Source organism: Papaver somniferum, chromosome 7, assembly GCF_003573695.1.
Source record: "Papaver somniferum cultivar HN1 chromosome 7, ASM357369v1, whole genome shotgun sequence".
NCBI lineage: Eukaryota > Viridiplantae > Streptophyta > Magnoliopsida > Ranunculales > Papaveraceae > Papaver > Papaver somniferum.
In genome coordinates this window covers 267,952,066-267,971,643 of record NC_039364.1, presented here as the reverse complement: position 1 = coordinate 267,971,643, position 19,578 = coordinate 267,952,066, and the positions used below count along the sequence as shown (strand labels likewise).

General features: G+C 36.0%; 1 protein-coding gene across 1 annotated transcript; it reads right to left on the bottom strand.

Annotated features, from left to right (window-relative positions):
• Positions 1–8,647: 8,647 nt before the first annotated feature.
• LOC113296575 lies at positions 8,648–9,142 on the bottom strand. The gene has a single exon (XM_026544877.1). It carries the CDS (start codon positions 9,140–9,142, stop codon positions 8,648–8,650), a length of 495 nt encoding a protein of 164 aa, XP_026400662.1.
• Between the last annotated feature and the right edge of the window lie 10,436 nt (positions 9,143–19,578).

Sequence of the window (19,578 nt, the reverse complement as noted above, 5' to 3'; positions counted from 1 at the left end):
CAAGAACACACAAAGAGATTTCTGATTTCTGATGATGCTTTTTGAAACAGAGAAAACAGATTGATTTTTCTTATATCTTAAACGAAACTGGGAGAAGCTATTTATAAAGGGTTTTGCACCTGTTGGGAATAGGTGTTTCTATTCACGAACCGTCAGGTTCCTTCATCAACAGACATCAATGGTGTCTTTTGGATTCGAAATTTTCGAACAGGCTTTTATCGGCCAAATAAAACCTTCAGTTCAAAAATTCTTCCGGGGGCGTTGCCCCCTTGAAACCCCCACCAGGGGCGGTCTCCCCTGGACCCCCACGACCTGACCTGTCAGGTCGACCACAGCCTGGGGGGCGATGCCCCCCAGGACCCCCCTTTGGTAAGCGGTGTTGAAAATATTCCAACAGATTGTTGTTCCATCTTAATCAGTAGAGTGCTTTTCAATTTATTCATTGTTTTTGGTCGGGCCATCCTTTTAAAGTTTACATTTTTTTTGTGCCATATATGCCAACAGTGTTTTCACCAGAGTACGTCCTTCAGACTTTAAAGGTCACATGGTTACCAAAAAAAGACTTTCAAGTTGTTCTCAACTCTCAAGTATGTCCATGGAAACGGTGATTATGACTGTTAATCTGTTGAGGTATTTTTATTCCTATGAGTTTAGGCTTGTGATTCATTAAAAGCAGAAATAAGTGGCAGATTTTTATATTTTTTTTCTCTGTTTCTATAAAAGAGTCATTATCACTTTTCCAACCAAGTTGAAATGAGAAAAAATAGTAGTATCTTTTTTCCATAAACATAGATATTATTATATATATTTGAAATTTTCTTAAAGAAAAAGGATAACAATTTAACGTAAAAAAAAGACAAATTGAGAGTAAAAACATTAAAAGTAATGTCTCATGTGTTTAGCGGGTGGGTCTTGATGGGCTCCGGTCCCATCCCTAAGACTGGCAAGGATTGACCTTTGTGTCCATGTTGATTTTTTTTTTTATTATGCTCGAAAATTTATTAAGAAAACATACAAAAGATTGCAAAGTCTTGTTAACGACGAATGAAAAGATTTTCCGATGAAAAATACATAACTAATTTGAATTGTTACAGAAAATGTTTTGAATCCAAATCCCACAACATTAAAATAGATTTAATCCAATCTTCCTTTTCAACCAGCTTGTATTTCTTTTGTTCTATCATTTGTGCAGCTTTTCCATCCAAACTCCATTTTTAAAAACAAATAAAATAGATTTATCGAGGTTAAACTCTACCATTAATCTTCTTCCAAACATATATATGCATCTGAAATTAATTTTTCAATCGTGTAAAATTTCCTAGATTTTTTGAGTGATGAAATACATAAATCAAAACATTGAAATAGAACCACTGTTGGTAGGTAGGCGTGGGATTAATATTAAAGACTCGTATGAGTCGATTCCATATCAGTCCATCTTTAATTAATGGAAGATGACAGACTGTTGTTCTTTTTTTATCTGCCTGCGTATCTCCTTCTGTTTTCTGCATATTAAATGCAACAATTGAATCTGATACTGTAGTGACATACTGTATTAGTCGAGTGTGGGGGCGAAAATTGATTTCTTTGGCCTCACTTATTGTTGGAATCATTGCTGACTTATGCATGCATAACAAATAAAATCAAATACGAAACAATTAACGTTATGGTTGAGTCGTGGACTAGGTCGCTTTCTTTAAGACTTTTCGCGGCTCTGCCCAAGATTGTGCAAGCAGTTTTTCAATGGCGCGTCGTCCCCAGGATAAAACAGCCGAGATCAGTATCTCTTTCACAATCACTCTTGCACGATGAGAGGATGTGAAACTTCTACACTTCATTCTTGCTCAGAACTCTTTAGAAAAACCAAGGATGATCACATGCTTGTTTTTCTTTCTCACAAGACATTCATTTTGATTTTAAACTCATGAAACAAATTAGAAAACTCACTCATTAGAAAAATCTTATAAAATTCTCCTAATCCTTTTTTATAAAAAATTCTTATTTTTAGGAGATAAATGTGAGTAAATGAAAGACATTATTAGGATGTTAATTAACTTAATTAACTCACTCAATAAAAAATTGTTTTTAGTATTAAAACAAAATAAATTCACTCTTTAAGGGAAAGAATAATGGTCACATTTAAAGTCATTTAATTGAGAGAATAAAAATTTGGAAATTAATTAATGTTTTAAAAAACATATATCCCAACACTTATTTAATGTTGCATATGTAGTGGCCTCGGTTGCACGGACGCTCCATTTTCCGAGCCGTGTCCGCGTCCGACTCGCGTTGGACACGGGACGCGCATGGGACGTCGACACGACGCGTGTCCGACGGATCAATTTGTGCGTCCTGCGCGCGTCTGGTTTGGACGTACCAATAACTCGGATTTGACGCGTTTTTTCCCTTCATTTTCTGTTAAACTTCTTCCTTTATTTTTACTATTATTAACTAAATTAAGACAGACAATCATTTAGATCAATTATTTAGGTTTTTATTAGGATTTTGTTATTGGAAATGACATCATGTATATCTTTTGTTGGGTATGTGTTGCTCTAAGAATGCATTTTGATTGTGTCATGTGTTTAATAGTGATTAATTGCTTGACCTTTGGCGTGTATTAACTAACGATGTCTTCTTTTTCCTTTGAAATTTATACACATGTAGCATCATTTTCTAATTTTTAGGATCTAAACACTTGACTTTGATGTATAAATACATGATTGTATATACAAATAATATATAAATAAAATATGTATATACGTGTACGCGTCCTAGTTTTCTGAGAATTTTGTAGTGTCCGCGTCCGCGTCTTGTCGTGTCCGCATCTATGTGTCCGCGTCTGTGCAACTCAGGTAGTGGTTGTGGGGGTAAGTCAATAGAAAGAATCATTTTTTGGGGACCATGGGCTTTTTGAGGGGACCATAATTTGATGAGGCCACCTTCCCTATAATTATAAGGGGTGTCCTAAAAGGTGGAGATGACTAGTTTATCCTTTTACCTAATTAAAATTAAAACTAATCTACAACTTCTTCTTCCTCTATTCTACAATTTTTCTTCTTCTCTTCTTCATCAATATATGATCATCTAAACCTGATCGTATACAAATCTAATCAAAATCATCAAATTTTCATTGTCGTCGACTCATTGAGTTTTCATCGTCAATTACAATCTTTTATAAAGAAACCTATCCATAAATATTTTCCCACAAACCCATTACTTCTAATTCGTTTTTGATTGAAATTTTGAGCCGTAGTCATCAAAATATGTTGAATTTGGAGGTTACAGTAGTAAGTTCGGTTAGGATAATTTTGAAAAAAACCCTAATTTTACAACCGAACTTTTAAAAATGAAGAATACGAAGAACAGTTCGGCTAAGAATTTTTTTTGCCTAACCAAACACCTGAGTTTGGTTGAGTCGCAAAAATAATTTCAAAACCGGATTTGGCTTTAATGTCTTACTACAAATGGGTACCTCACTTACTTATTGGCCTGGCTTTTAGTAATCATCTCAAAACATTAAAGCCTCACGTGTCTTCCTGGATTTGTCATCGCTCGGATACTCGAGATGTGCAGCTGAGAAACAGAAACGGACTCATGATTCTTCCTCGGATAGTTTTGTACTGGCAAGACGGCTGCTGCAAATTTTTAGACGCTGCAAACCATTATTAACTCAACAAAAACTACAAATGGGTAGTCGGTAATGTAAGGGTGGTCAATGGTCAACTGTGCTTTAAGAGTGTGGGATCAGTGGATTATTTATTTTATTCCTTATTCTTTATTTCCATTTGTTAATTTTCTTTATTTCAATCTTTTTGTAGCATATAATGGAATGGAAGTTTAAATGTCACCGTTGGAAAATTAGTATACTAATCTTGGTTATCGTTCGTTTGTGCTATCATGCAAAACAGTTTTTCCAACAATTGTAACAATTGTAATATGAGTCCTCCTTGGCATAAAGACGAACACTTCTGTATGCAGACTAATTAGGACTGGACAATTAGCAATCCTAGGTTTTGATTATATCTCATATACTATTAAACGCAAGCAGCACAGTAATTATAAAGTTGGAAACACAATTTGTACACTAAAGCCCAAAATCACAACCAAACTGTTTCCAAAATCAAACAAAAATAATTAGACAAGTAGAGAGGGAAAATGTGCACCTTGACAATCGAATCAGTAACCAAACAAATGGGTGTACTGAGGCGAGTAGTCTCTTTGCTTAAGATATTTGATGCCTGTATAGAATGTTGTTACAGTTTAATGGCACATGTCTTCAACATTCGACAATACCTCGATGTATTTCGCATCACTTCGATTACACCGAACATCAAACACGAAATTTGTAGCACAAACTCTCTTACGGACACAAGAAATGCATTCAATTGAAAATTGCAGAGAAAGTTCAAGGTTTTTCTGGTTTTCTATATCTTCTTCTGTTTTTGTACCGGAAGAAAGAGATGGGTTTTTATTTTAACCAAGGCAACATTTGGTTGAATCCTTTGCGAGCTTTCACTCGGGACACATCTATTCATCCAAACCGTCATGAATGTTTCCTAACAACATGAACCATACTAATCAATTTCTCTAACTGATTTTTGATGTATGTTTCCAACTAAACCCAATTCTCATTCATCCTTGGAAATAGACTTAAGTGGCCAACTTAGTACATATTTCCTACAATCCCCCACATGAATGAAATTGAATAGAAAAATGCAGAATGTTAATCCTAATCTCTAATGCAGACACTAGAGAGTTGTGCGCGGAACATCACTACATAAGGAGAGATAGCTTTTGGCTTTGAATCTTCCATAGTGAACATATACCGGGTTTACTAGTTGCTCAGTGAACGCGATGTCTTGAACTGCTCAACTTTATAATGTAAACCGATGCAGTAAATGCAACATAGCTTATTTCCTTACAAATTCGGTTCTCGGTTGTGTTCATTTCGGCCCTGAACGATGTTGGTTTTTCATGAGTGCTCTAGATTAAATTAGCCTTATAATTATCATAGAAGCGGCACCACTTTTCACTCATATAGGTGATCTCCTATTTAAAAAATATCCTTCCATACTTTCTTAGTAAAAACTAAGCCATAGGAATCATTAAGAGAAATTCTCAACCTCTCTCTTGACAGACAACACTATTTCATCATAGAAATGGGAAAAAGAGTAACCTCTCACAGTGTTTCCGGTGAGTATAAATTTATAACTTGGTTGTCCCTTTTGAACCTAGATAACCATGGGATCTCCAATCGCTAGGTTGGGTGTCTGCTATAAATACTACTCTATATTATGCAATAATCCCATTCCCCTTGATGATGCAATTACGACCTCTCTAGGTAACCCTTTTGTAAACGGATCCGCTAGGTTATCCTTGGACCTTATATACTCCACTGATATAATTCCTTGAGAGATCAATTGTTGAATGGTATCATGTCTTCGACGTATGTGTAAATACTTACCATTATACATCTTACTATGTGCCTTTGCAATGGCTGATGTATTATCACAGTTAATGTTTATTGCAGGCACCGGTTTAGGACATATTGGTATGTCCTCTAGGAAATTTCGAAGCCATTCTGCTTCCTCTGCCACTTTATCTAGTGCGATAAACTCATCCTCCATTGTTGATCTTGATATCAACGTTTGTCTGGATGATTTCCACGATGCTACATCCCCACCCATAGTAAATACATAGCCACATGTTGCTTTAGTATCATCTGAGTATGAGATCCAGTTGGCATCCAAAACCGCAGGATAGGTTGTATAATGCAACCCATAATCCTTTGTCTTTCTCAAGTACCTCAAGACTTTTACTATGGCTTGCCAGTGAGTGTTATTAGGATTACTTGTAAATCTACTCAATTTACTCACTGCACATGCTATGTCTGGTCTAGTACAACTCGTTAGATACATTAGACTGCCAATAACTCGTGAGTACTCTAATTGATCAACAACATGTCCTTCATTTTTGAAGAGACGGGCAGTCATGTCTAAAGGTGTACTAGCCACTTTGTCATCATTCTTATTAAACTTCTCTAAAATTTTCTCGACATAATGTTCTTGAGATTATTTAATCCCTTCCGGAGTTCTAGAAATTTTAATTCCAAGAATGATGTCTGCTTTACCTAAATATTTCATATCGAAATATCTAGACAACATCTTCTTTGTAGACTTTATAATTTATGAATTACTTCCCATAATCAGCATGTCGTCTACATATAGGCATATAATAACAAACCCTGTAGGTGTTGTTTTTGTGTAAACACACTTGTCACACTTATTGATTTCAAACCCATTTGATAATAATGTGTTATCAAACTTTATATGCCACTGTTTTGGTGCTTGCTTTAGCCCGTAGAGCGATTTCACCAACTTACAAACTTTCTTTTCTTTTTCGGGTACCACATACCCTTCAGGTTGTTCCATGTAGATTTCTTCTTCTGAATCTCCATTTAAGAAAGTTGTTTTAACATCCATTTGATGTATATCTAGATTATACAATACCGCAATTGCAATAAGCAATCTAATGGATGTAATCCTTGTAACCGATGAATATGTGTCGAAGTAGTCTACACCTTCCTTTTGTCTAAAGCCCTTGAAAACTAGTCTTGCTTTATACTTGTCTATCGTTCCATAAGTTTTCAATTTTCGTTTGAAAACTCATTTATTACCTAAAGGTTTACAACCTAGAGGTAAATCCACTATCTCATATTTGTGGTTTTGCATGATGGAATCGATTTCACTATCAGTGGCTTCTTTCCTGCACGAAGCTTCTGGTGTAGCCATAACTTGTTTAAATGTTTGAGGTTCATCCTCTGACATACAAGCTACAAAATCTTTGCCAAAAGACTTAGCAATTCTACCGCTTTTGTTTCTTCGAGGTTATTCAACAATTTCTTGTTCCTGTTGATCGGGTGATTTCTTGGTTCATCTTGTTCGCTTCTTTGAAGCCTAAACCTCCTTGATTTACAGGTTTGCAGAGAAAGTCAAAAGATTTAATGTAGCTACCCTTGGAATTTGAGTGTTTTCCCCACCAGAAATCTCTTTGTATATCATTTATTCTCTTAGTGATTTTTTTTGGTAGCACAAAACAGCCCATGTTAAATACAGGCATGCTAGACATAACAGATTTGTTTAACACTATTTTGCTAGGTTGCGATAAGATTTTAGCTAGCCAAATCTTGATTTTTTGTTCCATCTTTTCAATGATGTTATCAAAAGTCTTAAGCTTTGATTTATCTATGAACAGAGGCACTCCTAAATGGGTATCTTTTATGTTGATTTTCTTTATCTTCATAAGTCTAGAGATGATACCTTGGTGTTTTTTATGAACCTTTTTACTAAAAAACAAACCGGATTTAGAGAAATTTATAACTTGTCCTGAGGCTATACTGAAAATGTGTATGGCATCTAATAGATGTTTACAACTACCTAAATCCGCTTTAGTAAATAAGAGAAGATCATCTGCAAAAAGTAGATGGGAGATAGGAGTCGATTTAGGAGTTAGTTTAATTCCTTGAACCTTCTTGATATTTTCTAAATGGGTAAGTTTTCTAGAGAGAACTTCCATGCATAAGATGAATAGATAAGGGGATAAAGGATCCCCTTGTCTGATTCCTCTTGTTGGAATGAACTCCTGACAGGGATTACCATTTAGAAGGACAGAAATTGAAGAAGAGGAAATACATTGAAAGATTAGTTCACACCAATCGGAAGAGAAACCAAAGGCAAATAAAGTCTTAATAAGAAAACTCCAATTGACCCTGTCAAATGCTTTTGACAAGTCAATTTTTAAGCCTATGTTCCCAGTTTTTTTTTTTACTTTTTTTCATGGAATGCACTACTTCATGAGCAACAATGATGTTGTCTGAAATCTGTCTTGAGGAAAGGAAGGCAGATTGAAGCGGTGAAATGATCTTTTCCAAGATTTTTTTGAATCTATTTGCCAATAGCTTAGCAATGACCTTATATAGGGTATTACATAAACCAATTGGCCTAAATTCATCAGGGTTCTTTAGGTTCTTAGATTTTGGAATAAGAAATAAGAAAGTTTTATTTAAACCTGGATTTAGCTTCCTGGTTTTGAAGATGTCTTGGATAACAGCCACCATTTGAGGTCCAACTGTTTCCCAATTGTGTTTATAGAAACTAACAGGGAATCCGTCAGCCCCAGGTGCCTTATTGGATTTAAGTTTCTTTAAAACATCCCAAATTTTCTTAGAGGAAGGGATAGCTGTTAGTTGTTCGTTTTCTTCAAGAGAAACACTAGGTTGAAGAAGTGAGAAGATGTTTGTTTCATCATTCACAGAGGTCTCCCTAAACAGATCCGAAAAATAAGAAGTTAAGATTACTTGTACTTCATCTCTAGAGGTTACTACATTATTCAGACTATCTTGTAAACAATCTATGTTATTTCTCTTTCTTCTCTTTAGAGTTGTGGCATGAAAGAATTTAGTGTTTCTTTCGCCTAAGGCGATAGTATTATTCCTAGATTGTTGTCTAGCAATTTCTTCTTGTGTGTCATACAAAGATTCCATTTCTAGCGGATTTTTACTTATCATTCTAGTGTTTGCTTCACTATGTTTCTTTGCCTCTAGATTTTCAATTATCCTTAGTAGATTTTTGATCTTTTTTGTTGGTTTTCAGAAAATATCTCTTTTCAAAATTCCTAGATTGTCACCTAGAGCTTGAATGTTGTTTAAGAGATCCATGTCAGGGTTATTTGTTATTTCCTGTCTCGAAGAATTTTGTATGACTTGTAAACATGACTCCTCCTTGAGCCAAGTATCATAGAATTTGAAAGTTGGACTAAGCTTGACCTGATTAAAGTTAATTGACAGACTAATAAGTCCATAATCATAACCTATGGCTACCAAATGTTGAAGTGATGCATCATGGAATTCAATATTCCATTCTGCATTAGCCATAGCCATGTCTAGCCTTTGTTTAATATTAGCAGTACCTTCTCTCTTATTACTCCAAGTGAAGATATTTCCACTAAATCCCAAATCTTCCAGACCAGTTCTTTGAATTAGATTCAAGATAGGTTCAACTTTTTCCCTATTAAAGGGAAGTCCCCCTAATTTTTCCTCACTATTAAAGATTATGTTTAGGTCCCCTATCACTAACCAAGTCATTTTTATTAAATTTACCCTCTGTGTTATATCTTCTAAGTATCCCATGACTTCTAATTTATGTTCATGTTTTGGTGCCCCATAAAAACAAGTTAGTAGCCATTCTTGTGAATGAAAATTGTTTTTAACAATGATGTTAATCATGTTAAGGTTCCATTGAACCACTTCAAAATGAAAACCATCCACCCAAGCAATTTCTAGTCCCCCAGCTATTTCGTCCGGGTCTACAATGTGGGTGTTAGGGAAATAAGAAAGAATGTTTCTCATTAATCTCCTATGAGACTTAGTTTCTGATAAAAATAAAACATCTGGTTTTTCAAAATTTAAAATAGATTGAAGATGTTGTTGAGTCTTTTTCTGGCCACACCCTTGTGTGTTCCAAGACAGAATTTTCATGATAGCAATTCAGAAGTAACTCTAGGTTAACAACAATAGATAAAAGCCAATCTTACCAGAATTAGATAATAAATTATACGTTAGTATCTTAAGTGTCTGTTATTGTGATTGTAACAACAGTTAGTCTAAAGTAGAAGAAATTTGGTGTTTTTGCATAAACTAGAAGATGTGATCTCAGTAATCTTGTATGTGTCTATCCTAAGAATGTGAGAAAAACTAAGAATGAATAAGAGCAAGAAAATTTAGCTTTAAGAATCTAGAAGAAAAGTTAGATGACAAATGTTGAGTTGTCAAAGTTATAAAATTCCCAGTAAAATAGAAATGAATGAGACATACATGGCTCTTCCCTTTACCCTTGTATGCAGCATTGACTTTCAATTGTTCTATCTTTTCATTTATGGAGAGGGTATCCCTAGATTGTGATGATGTTCCCTCAGCAAAAGTCCCAAATTGATTAATATTATTTGTTTCAAAAACATAATTAGATGCAAGAAAATTTGAAATTTCCTGGGATGCAGAAAAAAATGAGTTTTCAACATCAATAGTGAAGGAGTCATTTGAGGTAGAGCTGTCAATTTCTAACCTGGCTTGCGGGTTGGACCTAGCTTGGCTTGTTTCAACCCGGCTCGGCTTGGCCTATTGTCTAAACAAGCTGGGTTAGGGTTGTCATATCTAGCCCTAGTAAAACACAAGCCGGCTAGGGTCAACCCGCAGGTTACCCCCAACCCGTCAATTTCGTGTGAGTTATTAATTTAGGAATTTTAATTTACTAATTTAGGAATTTTAGGATGATTTTAGAGTTTTTTTTGTTAGAAATCAAAGTTCATTTATTCCTTAATTGATTTAATACAATCCAAATTTCATTTGATTTAGGGTTACGGAGTAGTGGGTGCTTTCTTAGCATTTTGGAAAACATTGACCAACACAAATATATCATTATGTATAAGATAACAAGCAAAAGTAATCAACAACCACGAAATGGAAGAGTGGCTATAGTTTTCAGATATGAACCAAGATGGGATGAGTTCGAATCCCTCTGCCCACTGAGTTTTTTATACGTTTAAGTGATTTTACGTTTCAGCCACCCCATTTGACAAGCCAACCCGCAACCCGTCAGAGCCAACCCATCTAGTGCTAGGGTTGGGGTTTTGGGCTTGTACATGAACAATACTAGGGCTAGGGTTGACCCTAACTCGTCCATGGCTTGTCAAGCTAGGGTCGGGTTGACCCTAGCTTGCCCCGTTGACAGCTCTATTTGAGGCCATGGAAGAATGGGGAATCCATAGAAACTAGAGAATCAGAGATAGAAACTGAAAAACCCGGCTTAAGAGAGCTACTTGGTTCAGAAGAATCAGAGAAAGTGATGCAGAAAGCCGGCTTTGGTAGACTACTCGGAGACAAATCTTCCTCTGGTGTGAAGAATTCTTCGATCGAATCTTCCAACATAACTGCTGCGTCTATTAAGGGTAAAAAATCATCCGCATTATCCGGAGAAGATAGAATTTGATTCATTACGTCTTGAAGTAAGCCTGTACTCTGAGCTTTGAAATCTAGATCTGAGATGGGTTGGTAAGAACAAGCTGGAGAGAAAAGGCGATGACGAGGAGAATCCCAGTAGCGCTGTCTCTTACCCAATATTGAATCCACTTGATCCAAAAGTTTCTTTTTTTCTCCATCCTCATCAGAAGAAATAATCTGCACTGAGTTGATTGAAGAGGGAGATGGGAGAGATTCCAAAGGTTACAACACCGAGTCTGGTGAAATAAAATAAGTTGGCAACCCATATGCGGCGTCTGATACCGTTTCTCTATCGATTTGCTCATTAATGAGCACTTTGAAATCGGTGGCCCAACTCTGTGACTCAGGCTCCGAGCCTGAGATCGGTCCATCATCATAAATATCCTCCAATGGAAAGATATATTTAATAGCAAAACCATCCTCGATGTGACCTAAACCATGACAATAGTCACAAACTCTAAATGGCAGGTCTAAGTAGATAAAAGACACTGTGGTTTCCGGGTTATTGCCGACCTTAACTCTAGCATTTGTAACCAGAGGTCTTTCAATGTTAATATCAATTCGAGCAAAAACATCATGTTCAGGCAAAAGGATTGCATTTGTAGGGGAAATACTGATCACAAAACCCAAGTGGTTCCTATTTGAGCTATGATGTATTCATTAAAATGGAAATGATGCAAATAAAGAAATTTCACCCAAACAACAATAGTTTTTAAAATGTTTCTTTCTATTTGCATTCCCGATAACCAGTTAGTAATTGGAAAAGCATCACCATAAAGGTGCCAAGGAGCATTTGTTAAAATTCCAACCATAATTTCCCTATCAGCAAAAGAGATCAGGAAATTTCCCTATCAGCAAAAGAGATCAGGAAAACGTTGACCCCAATTTGTTTTATTTTAAAACTAGTGGATTTACCCATCTAAATTTCAAGGCTCTAGAAACGTGGGTTTTGTTAAAAGAAGAGGATGAAAAAATCCTTCCTATGATTGAGTTTTCAGGTGTAAAACCTTTAAGAGCAGGTACATCAAAGGGTAGTTTTTGGGTTTTGAAAAGTCTTCTTTTTATGTTGCCTTTCCCACAGGGGCAGGGGTACCGTTCATCTTAGGGAAAGTTAAAATTTGTGACTATGGAATCATTTTACCACAGTTTTCACACTGAGAAAAGATCTCAACTCTTACGGCTAAGTAAAAGTATAAAACGGCTTTTAAAGATGAGGTAGAATCCAATGACATGGCTATATTGACATAATCATGACATGGTTTGGCCACTTTTTCTACAAAATCTAATCGACAATGAGTTTGAAGCTAATTTTTTAGTGACATGTTCCACTTTTATAGATCTATATTCCTGCCAAAAAAGAGAGAATTTCGACACACGAAACTTCACCATCCACAAATTTTAATTTCAACCGTTAATCTTCGGCGGTTGATGTTCAAAATGGTAGATGGTAGTCTTATACATCTCGGAATGCTCTCATTTTGGGTAGGAATGTAGAGCTATATAAGAGCAATATGTCATCAAAAAATTAGCTTCAAATACATTGTCGCTTGGATTTTATAGAAAAATGGCCAAACCATGTCGTGATTATGTCAATATAACCATGTCATTTTATATCACCCCTTTAAAGATAAGTTTTGAAGAAACTTTATGACTGAAAATAGAGAGAAAAGGACTATGAGGAAGCTTCTATTCTTTAAAGCTGAGCACTCAGAGAATGAGAATGAGTATTCATTCTCCAGGAACATCTTTAACTGAATCCCCCTATTCTCTACCTTCTTGTTTTTCTTTTGTAAGGCAGATTAAAAGTAAATTGAAAAGAGAGGAACTTTTTACCCCTATTGGGTCTGTTTCTAGCCAATGCAAAGGCTAAGTTGTTGTACACCAGCCGAGGTGAGACACGTCTAGTTAACAAGCTGTCTAAATAGTGGTACACCGTTGTTTTTACGACACGTGTATAAAAGGGTCTTGTCTATCCCCCACCAATAACGTACTATGCTTTTTCTTTTTGTAAAAACCCTAATACCCTTCGAATAGATGGATAAAGTAAGTTGAAAGTAAATATTTTTTTAACCAATAAACTGTACCCCTTTTTTATCGTCTTTATCCTCTTAAGAGACCCATTTTGCAAATGGGTAGCGATAAACCCTGTCCCAATTAGAAAAACCGGATCTGAAACTAAGACCCGAGAATTTGAAATTTAAATTTCCAGTGAACAATTCTTTTTTTTTTCCTCTCAGATTTTCGATCGTTGAACTAAAAAGAAACTCCCAAATTTGAAACTTTCGCTGAATGAACCAAAACAGATTGGGATCTTCCTACCGATAAACCTAATTAGCCTAATACGAACGTGCTTTGGTTTCAAAGCAGTTGCAAGAGTTTTGGTAAGTTTTGTGAATTTTTAAGAGAATTTGTAGTTGCAGGAAATCCTACACTACACCCCTCATATGATTTCATTGTTGATCAACTCATTTTAGGTTTATATTCTTAATTTTATTGATTAATTTTTGAATGTTCTTACAATAAAGATAAAGAATTCAAGAATGATCTCTGCTCTGAACTTTTTCTCTCCTATTTACTTGTTTCTTACTCAAAAAAGATCTCTCTCTCTTTCTTTACAGCTCGAATAACTATTTATAAGGAAATACATAGTGGATGACAGTTAATCTGTCCTTTACTTTCGGATATGGTTTGCGACATTCTCGCAACCTTACAGATGTTAATTTCGCAACCTTACAGATGTTAATTTTGCATCTTCTGTAACCGCTACTTTTCAACCTTCCAGATTTATCACACGTACTCTCTCTTCCATTTATTTCTTGACACGTCTTCTGTAACCGCTACTTTTCAACCGTTCATGTCTCTTCGTCTTAATGGTGTTTATTTCTTCGAGTAAAAAATCTTCTTTATATACTCTTCTTACCCCTTTTCCCACTTTTCTTTTTACTTTCTCTTCTATTTTTATTCTCTCATCTCTGCAACTATGTTATTCTTCTGCAAATTCTGCTGCTGTAATTTTTTCTTCCTTCAGTCCTTTTACTTTCCATACATTCCCATACTCTATATTCAAACATGGCTCCAAGTGGTCATAGATATGAGAAGAATTTACAAGATGTCCAAAAAGATCTTGCTGATAAAGGTTTCACACTCTCCACCATTCCTGGTGAGAATGCCAAATCAATTCTTTCTGTCAAGCTTTTCTCTGATCAATATTGTGATGATCAATCAATCATAATTTCGCTAGGTCAGATTCTCGCAGGTCTCCCTATTCCTCTTTATAACCCAGATCTTCCTTTATTTTATGAAATTCTTGCTCATTCGGGACTTTCGCGAGCCATCTTCCAACTAAGAGGGGACTGCATCCGCCTGATGCTAGAGTTCGCTAATCGTGGTGCTGGTAAAGGATCTTTTTACTCCAAAGAACTTAGGGATCCAAAATTCGCAAACCTAGAGATAGTTGCTGAGAAGTATACAGTGGCGAATTTCTTTGAGAACTACGAACTTATCTCCATGAAGAAAGAGAATACTCGCTGGGGTATTCAATTAAAAAGGAAAGCTAATATTGATGAAGCCAAAATTCTTATGCAAGATATTGACTGGCATTCTGGTAAAAACACAACTCCTCGCCAATCCAAAGATGATAAATGGTGTGTTTTTCCTTTAATGCTAAAGGGACCCAACATTGCTGGATCAAACGTTCTTCCTGCGAATCTCGCTGCATATCAACCTTGGGTTTTCTCTTGGACCGAGAAGGAGAAAGAGGTATGTTTCTCCCCTTTAACTCATTTTATATTTCTTTATTTATTTTTTCTATTCTGTTCGCTAACTCTTGCGACGTTCCGCAGATCCAAAAACTGAAAGATAGTTATAATAGGACTGGGAAATCTAGTACTCTGTTAGCTCTTCGCTCATACACAGATGAGGTAAGAAATTTTCTCTTATGATTTTAAATAGTACTGTTACTTCCATGCTTCCATTTCTTATTTCTATCCGTGTGCGAAGATTATTGTTGAAGTAGAAGAATCTGCTGATGCTGCGAAGATTGGTGATAAAGGTAAAGGTACTCTTCGCAAGGAAAAATTAACTGGTCCTCCTCCAAAGATAATGAAAGTTCGTTCTTCTTCCCTTTCAAATATTCCTCCTCATGAAAATTCTGAAAGTGATAAGGGTGATGAGGACAACGATGATATTGTTGCAAGTGAAGATTCTCCACCTGAATCTTCTATGGATAAGTTATCTGGTCTCTTTTATGATTCTCTACAAGGAATGGGAGATAGCCAATTCGCAAATACCTGCAAAGCTCTCGCTACCCTTTGTGATGTTCCTTTACTAGATGGTGATAGCTCTCTTCGTGGAGTTTCTAGATCAGTGACTCTCGACTTCTTGCATTCTCTCAATAGTCTGGTATACTTTTATCCTTTTACTTCTTCTTCATTGTTAAAACTCAAAATCTCTTTCTATATTAATATTTTTTATATATTTTCGCAGGCTGGAAAAGCTTCTTTTGTTGTTGCCTCAGATCTAGAGAGAATACGCGAAAATCTTGAAAAGAAGAATCTTCAATTTCGCAAAAAGAATGAAGAATTGAAAGCTGAAGTTAAAGGTCTTCGCGAGAAAAATAGACAATTAGAAATTGATTCTTCCTCGTGTAAGAACAAAATTTCTAGTCTTCAACAAGCTAACAATCATCTTTACGGTATGTTACTTTTCTCTTTTCTCTTTATTCATTCATCCTGTTGTTTTATCTTATTTAAATGATCCTTTTTGCAGAAATTTATGGTCTTTCTGATGAAGCTACCCTTTTTCGCTCATTTCCTAATTCCTTGGATAATGATACGCTTCTTGAACGTCTTAACAATTCCTTAAATAGCTTCTCAAATGATATAATTTCATCTCTTTCTCTAAATGAACTTAGATCGAAATTTCGCCTCTTAGAAATTGATCATAGATCTAGTTTAGGATTAGCCAACAGATTCAAGCGTCTCCTTATTGATTCCAAAGATAAAACCAATGAGTTAAGAACCAAAATTAGCGGTCTCATAGATGATAAGGATCGTATATCTGATCAAGGTGCCAAGGCTTTGGCGAAATTCCAAGAGGCTCTCCTTGAAGTTCAACTTGAACGAGATGAAGCTAACCGCAAGAATATTGAACTCTGCGAAAGGGAAATCAAATTCGTTCTCGTCTTCTCATAAGTAGTGAGGATGAATTTGTCTGGGCTGCGAAAATTTTAGATGATGCTAGAAAAGATTTAGGCGTAAATGTTAGTCTCCAAGTTGAACATACAACCTTGATTAGAGATATGATTTCCGACAGAGAAGGTTGCTAATTGCTCTTCTTTACTAATCTTTTGCTTCTTATGAATTTTCACCAAGTTAATAATTGATTGTCTTTTGTTCGCAGATTCTGAAAATAAATATCGTGAAAAGATTGAAGAACTTGAAGCTGAAAAGGAGGAACTCGCAAAGAATCTTTCTTCTCGCAACGAAAAGTATTCTAGATTAAAGAATCAAACCAAGATCACAATTGCGAATTTTAAGAATGACGCTATGAATTTTCGCAATCAAACCATCCAAATGGTTTGTGATGATCATAATATCCCACATTCTGATTATCCTTGTCTTTTAGAAGAAATCCCACCGAATACTCCTAGTTTGATTATCTCTGATAGCGAAGCTGACGATGAAGAATCTGATAGTGATGGAAGTTCTGATGGTGATGAAGATTCTGACCCAGATGAAGAAGGAAAAAAGTCTGGAGAAGATAATGAAGGATTATCCAAGAAATAGTCTTTACTTCTTTCTTTGATTCTTTGTAATACTTGTACATTTATTTCTTCTTTCTGTATATTTGTGTTTCTTTCATTTTGACCTGCGTAAATTAAAACAATTCTTCTTTGCAATATAGTTAATCAATATAATCATCAATTCTTGAATTTTTGGGTAAATCTCTCATATGGAGACAAATAACACTTTCTAATTTCATACATTCCCATACTTTCCTCTGTTATTTGAATCCAAATGAGAGATTTCATAAAAAAATTCTTATTGTATAATTTCGCAACCTTTTGCGAAATGAATTTTGTTTCTTTTCAAAATCTCATTCCTGTGTGGTCTTATTTTTCCTTTCTAATTAAAGGTCTTATTATGCCACCTCTTGTCATTGCGACAAAATCGCAGGACGTCCTTGCACTTTCATGCAAAAACCCATTGATCTTGCCTTAACTTTTTCTTTTGTATTATGGCCTCTTCAGGAATATTGCGACAATATGACAGGCCTAAATATTCTTGCGAAAATAAAGCTCCATGACATTGCCGTCTTGCGACGAAATCGCAGGACGTCTTCGCACTTTCATGCGAAAACCCATTGATCTCGTCTTATCTTTTTCTTTTGTATTATTGCCTCTTCAGGATTGTTGCACAAATATGACAAGCCTTAATATCCTTGCGAATAAAAAGCCTCATGACATTTGCGTCTTAAGACACTTATCAGCTCCCTAATGGAGGGTGCCGCCCTTATCTCCCCCTGGTTCCCCTTCAAGGAGGCGTACTTCTACCATACAAGGTTAGCTCCTCCCATCCAGTCTTAACAACAACCAGTTGTTTTCGCAGCCTCTTATCCCTTTTACCTATAGGGCTTATGGTTACGAGACTGCACCCTAAGTGGGGTTTTCTTCAGGCCGAGTGCAGTATAAGCCAAGACTTGTCAAGAATGGCAAGGACGCTTCAAACGCCCCGCACTCTTGACTCAACCGTGTACCTCGGCGCCTTGATCAGATCTGCACTCCTTGGGAGAGTCCTTATTACCTTAGTCGCCCAACCTAAGTCATATGCTTAAGTTGAGAATCCAAGGTGCCTCTCCCGGATGGGCTTCATTGACCCCAAATCTCCATGACTCAGGTTCCGGTGGCGGTGTAGCCTTTCCCTGAGTCATGCAATAGGTACCCCCTTATATGACGTACTTTAGGTCTTACATTTGCCTCTTGCGAAATTGTATTCGCGAACTAGGGTGTACGCCATAAAGGTTCGCCTCTTTCTCTTTGTCATTCTTCTCTGATTATTTTCTGTAAAATTCATTATCTCTGCGAGAGTCTCGCAAATCATTATATTGTATCTGAATTTCGCAATCTCAATTTTGTTGTTCAATCAAATGTATTTTTGAGAATTTTACTTATTGCGAGATTATCGCAACAACTTAATCATTCATACATTTCTTGTTTTTATTACCTTTGCCATCCTCTGTCTTTATTATTTTCTGCTACTGCTTCCTTGGTAGTGGTATGTTCATCTTTTTATTCTGAGCTAGCATTAATTTCGCAACATCTCTTCTCCTTTCTTTCGATTGTATCCACCATCAACCTCTCACTTCTTTGTACATCTTTGATTTTGTGTCGCCAGTTTTCCTTCTTGTTTGCTCTTCCTTCGCAAGATTCTATCTCAGTTTCGTAACATCTCTTTCCTTCAACCCAATCTCCCTTTATGATTCCTACACCATTGGGGTGAGGGAATTTGATGCATTGGTGGAAAGTTGAAGCTACACCTAGAATCCCATGTAGCCAAGGTCGACCAATTAATGCATTGTAGGGTGATTCTACATCAACGACACAGAATGAGATTTCAGAAGATATTCCCTTCAATGGAATTTGCATAGTAACCTCCCCTTTAGGCTTGTTAGCAGTACCATTAAAACCATATATCTTATATGTTGATGGTATAAGATCATCATCTCTTCCACCCATGGTTTTATAAGTATGATAAAATAAGATGTTCACAGAGCTTCCAGTATCGACTAGAATTCTATTGATTGCCCATGAATCTTCAGCTTCATCATCCTCATCTTCTTTCGGTTTTGGATTAATTTCTAATTTTATTACCAATGGATTGTCATGCACCTCTTCTCCTTCGGGAATTTCTTCTGCGGTAAAAAAATGATTTGTTTCTGCCATTCCTCTATGGCGAGATTTTCGCAATATTCATAATTTCTCTTCCATCATTATCTCTTGCGAACACTCTACTCAAAACATTATCATGAAAATCTTCAATTGTCTTATATGAATGTACGATAGAGTGACAGAATAGATTTTTTGCTTTTGCACCAACTTCTATGAAGAATGTTTCTTTTTTTCATCGTATTCACTTTGTGATGTTCTGTGGTGGTGGTGGTAATGGTTGAGATTGCGATGCCCTACCAGAAAGTCGTTTAGTTTTCCTTGATCTATCATTCTCAAAATAATTCTTTTTACATTTCTGCAATCATTTGTGGTATGTCCATGAAAATGATGATAAGAACAAAATTCATGACTTCTGTGGTTTGGAGGTGGTTCCGTTCCCATGTTCCATGGTGTTGGTATTTTCCATCAAGATTATAGCTTCCCATATCTTCTCCACACTTGCATTTAGAGGTGGCATCTTGATTTCTTCCCATATTACCTTGTGACTCCTTGTCCTTATTAGTTTGTCTTTGACCTCCATAAGTTTCTTGCGGTTGATCGAGTCTTTGAATCTTGTTATTTCCTCCACGATTGTAGA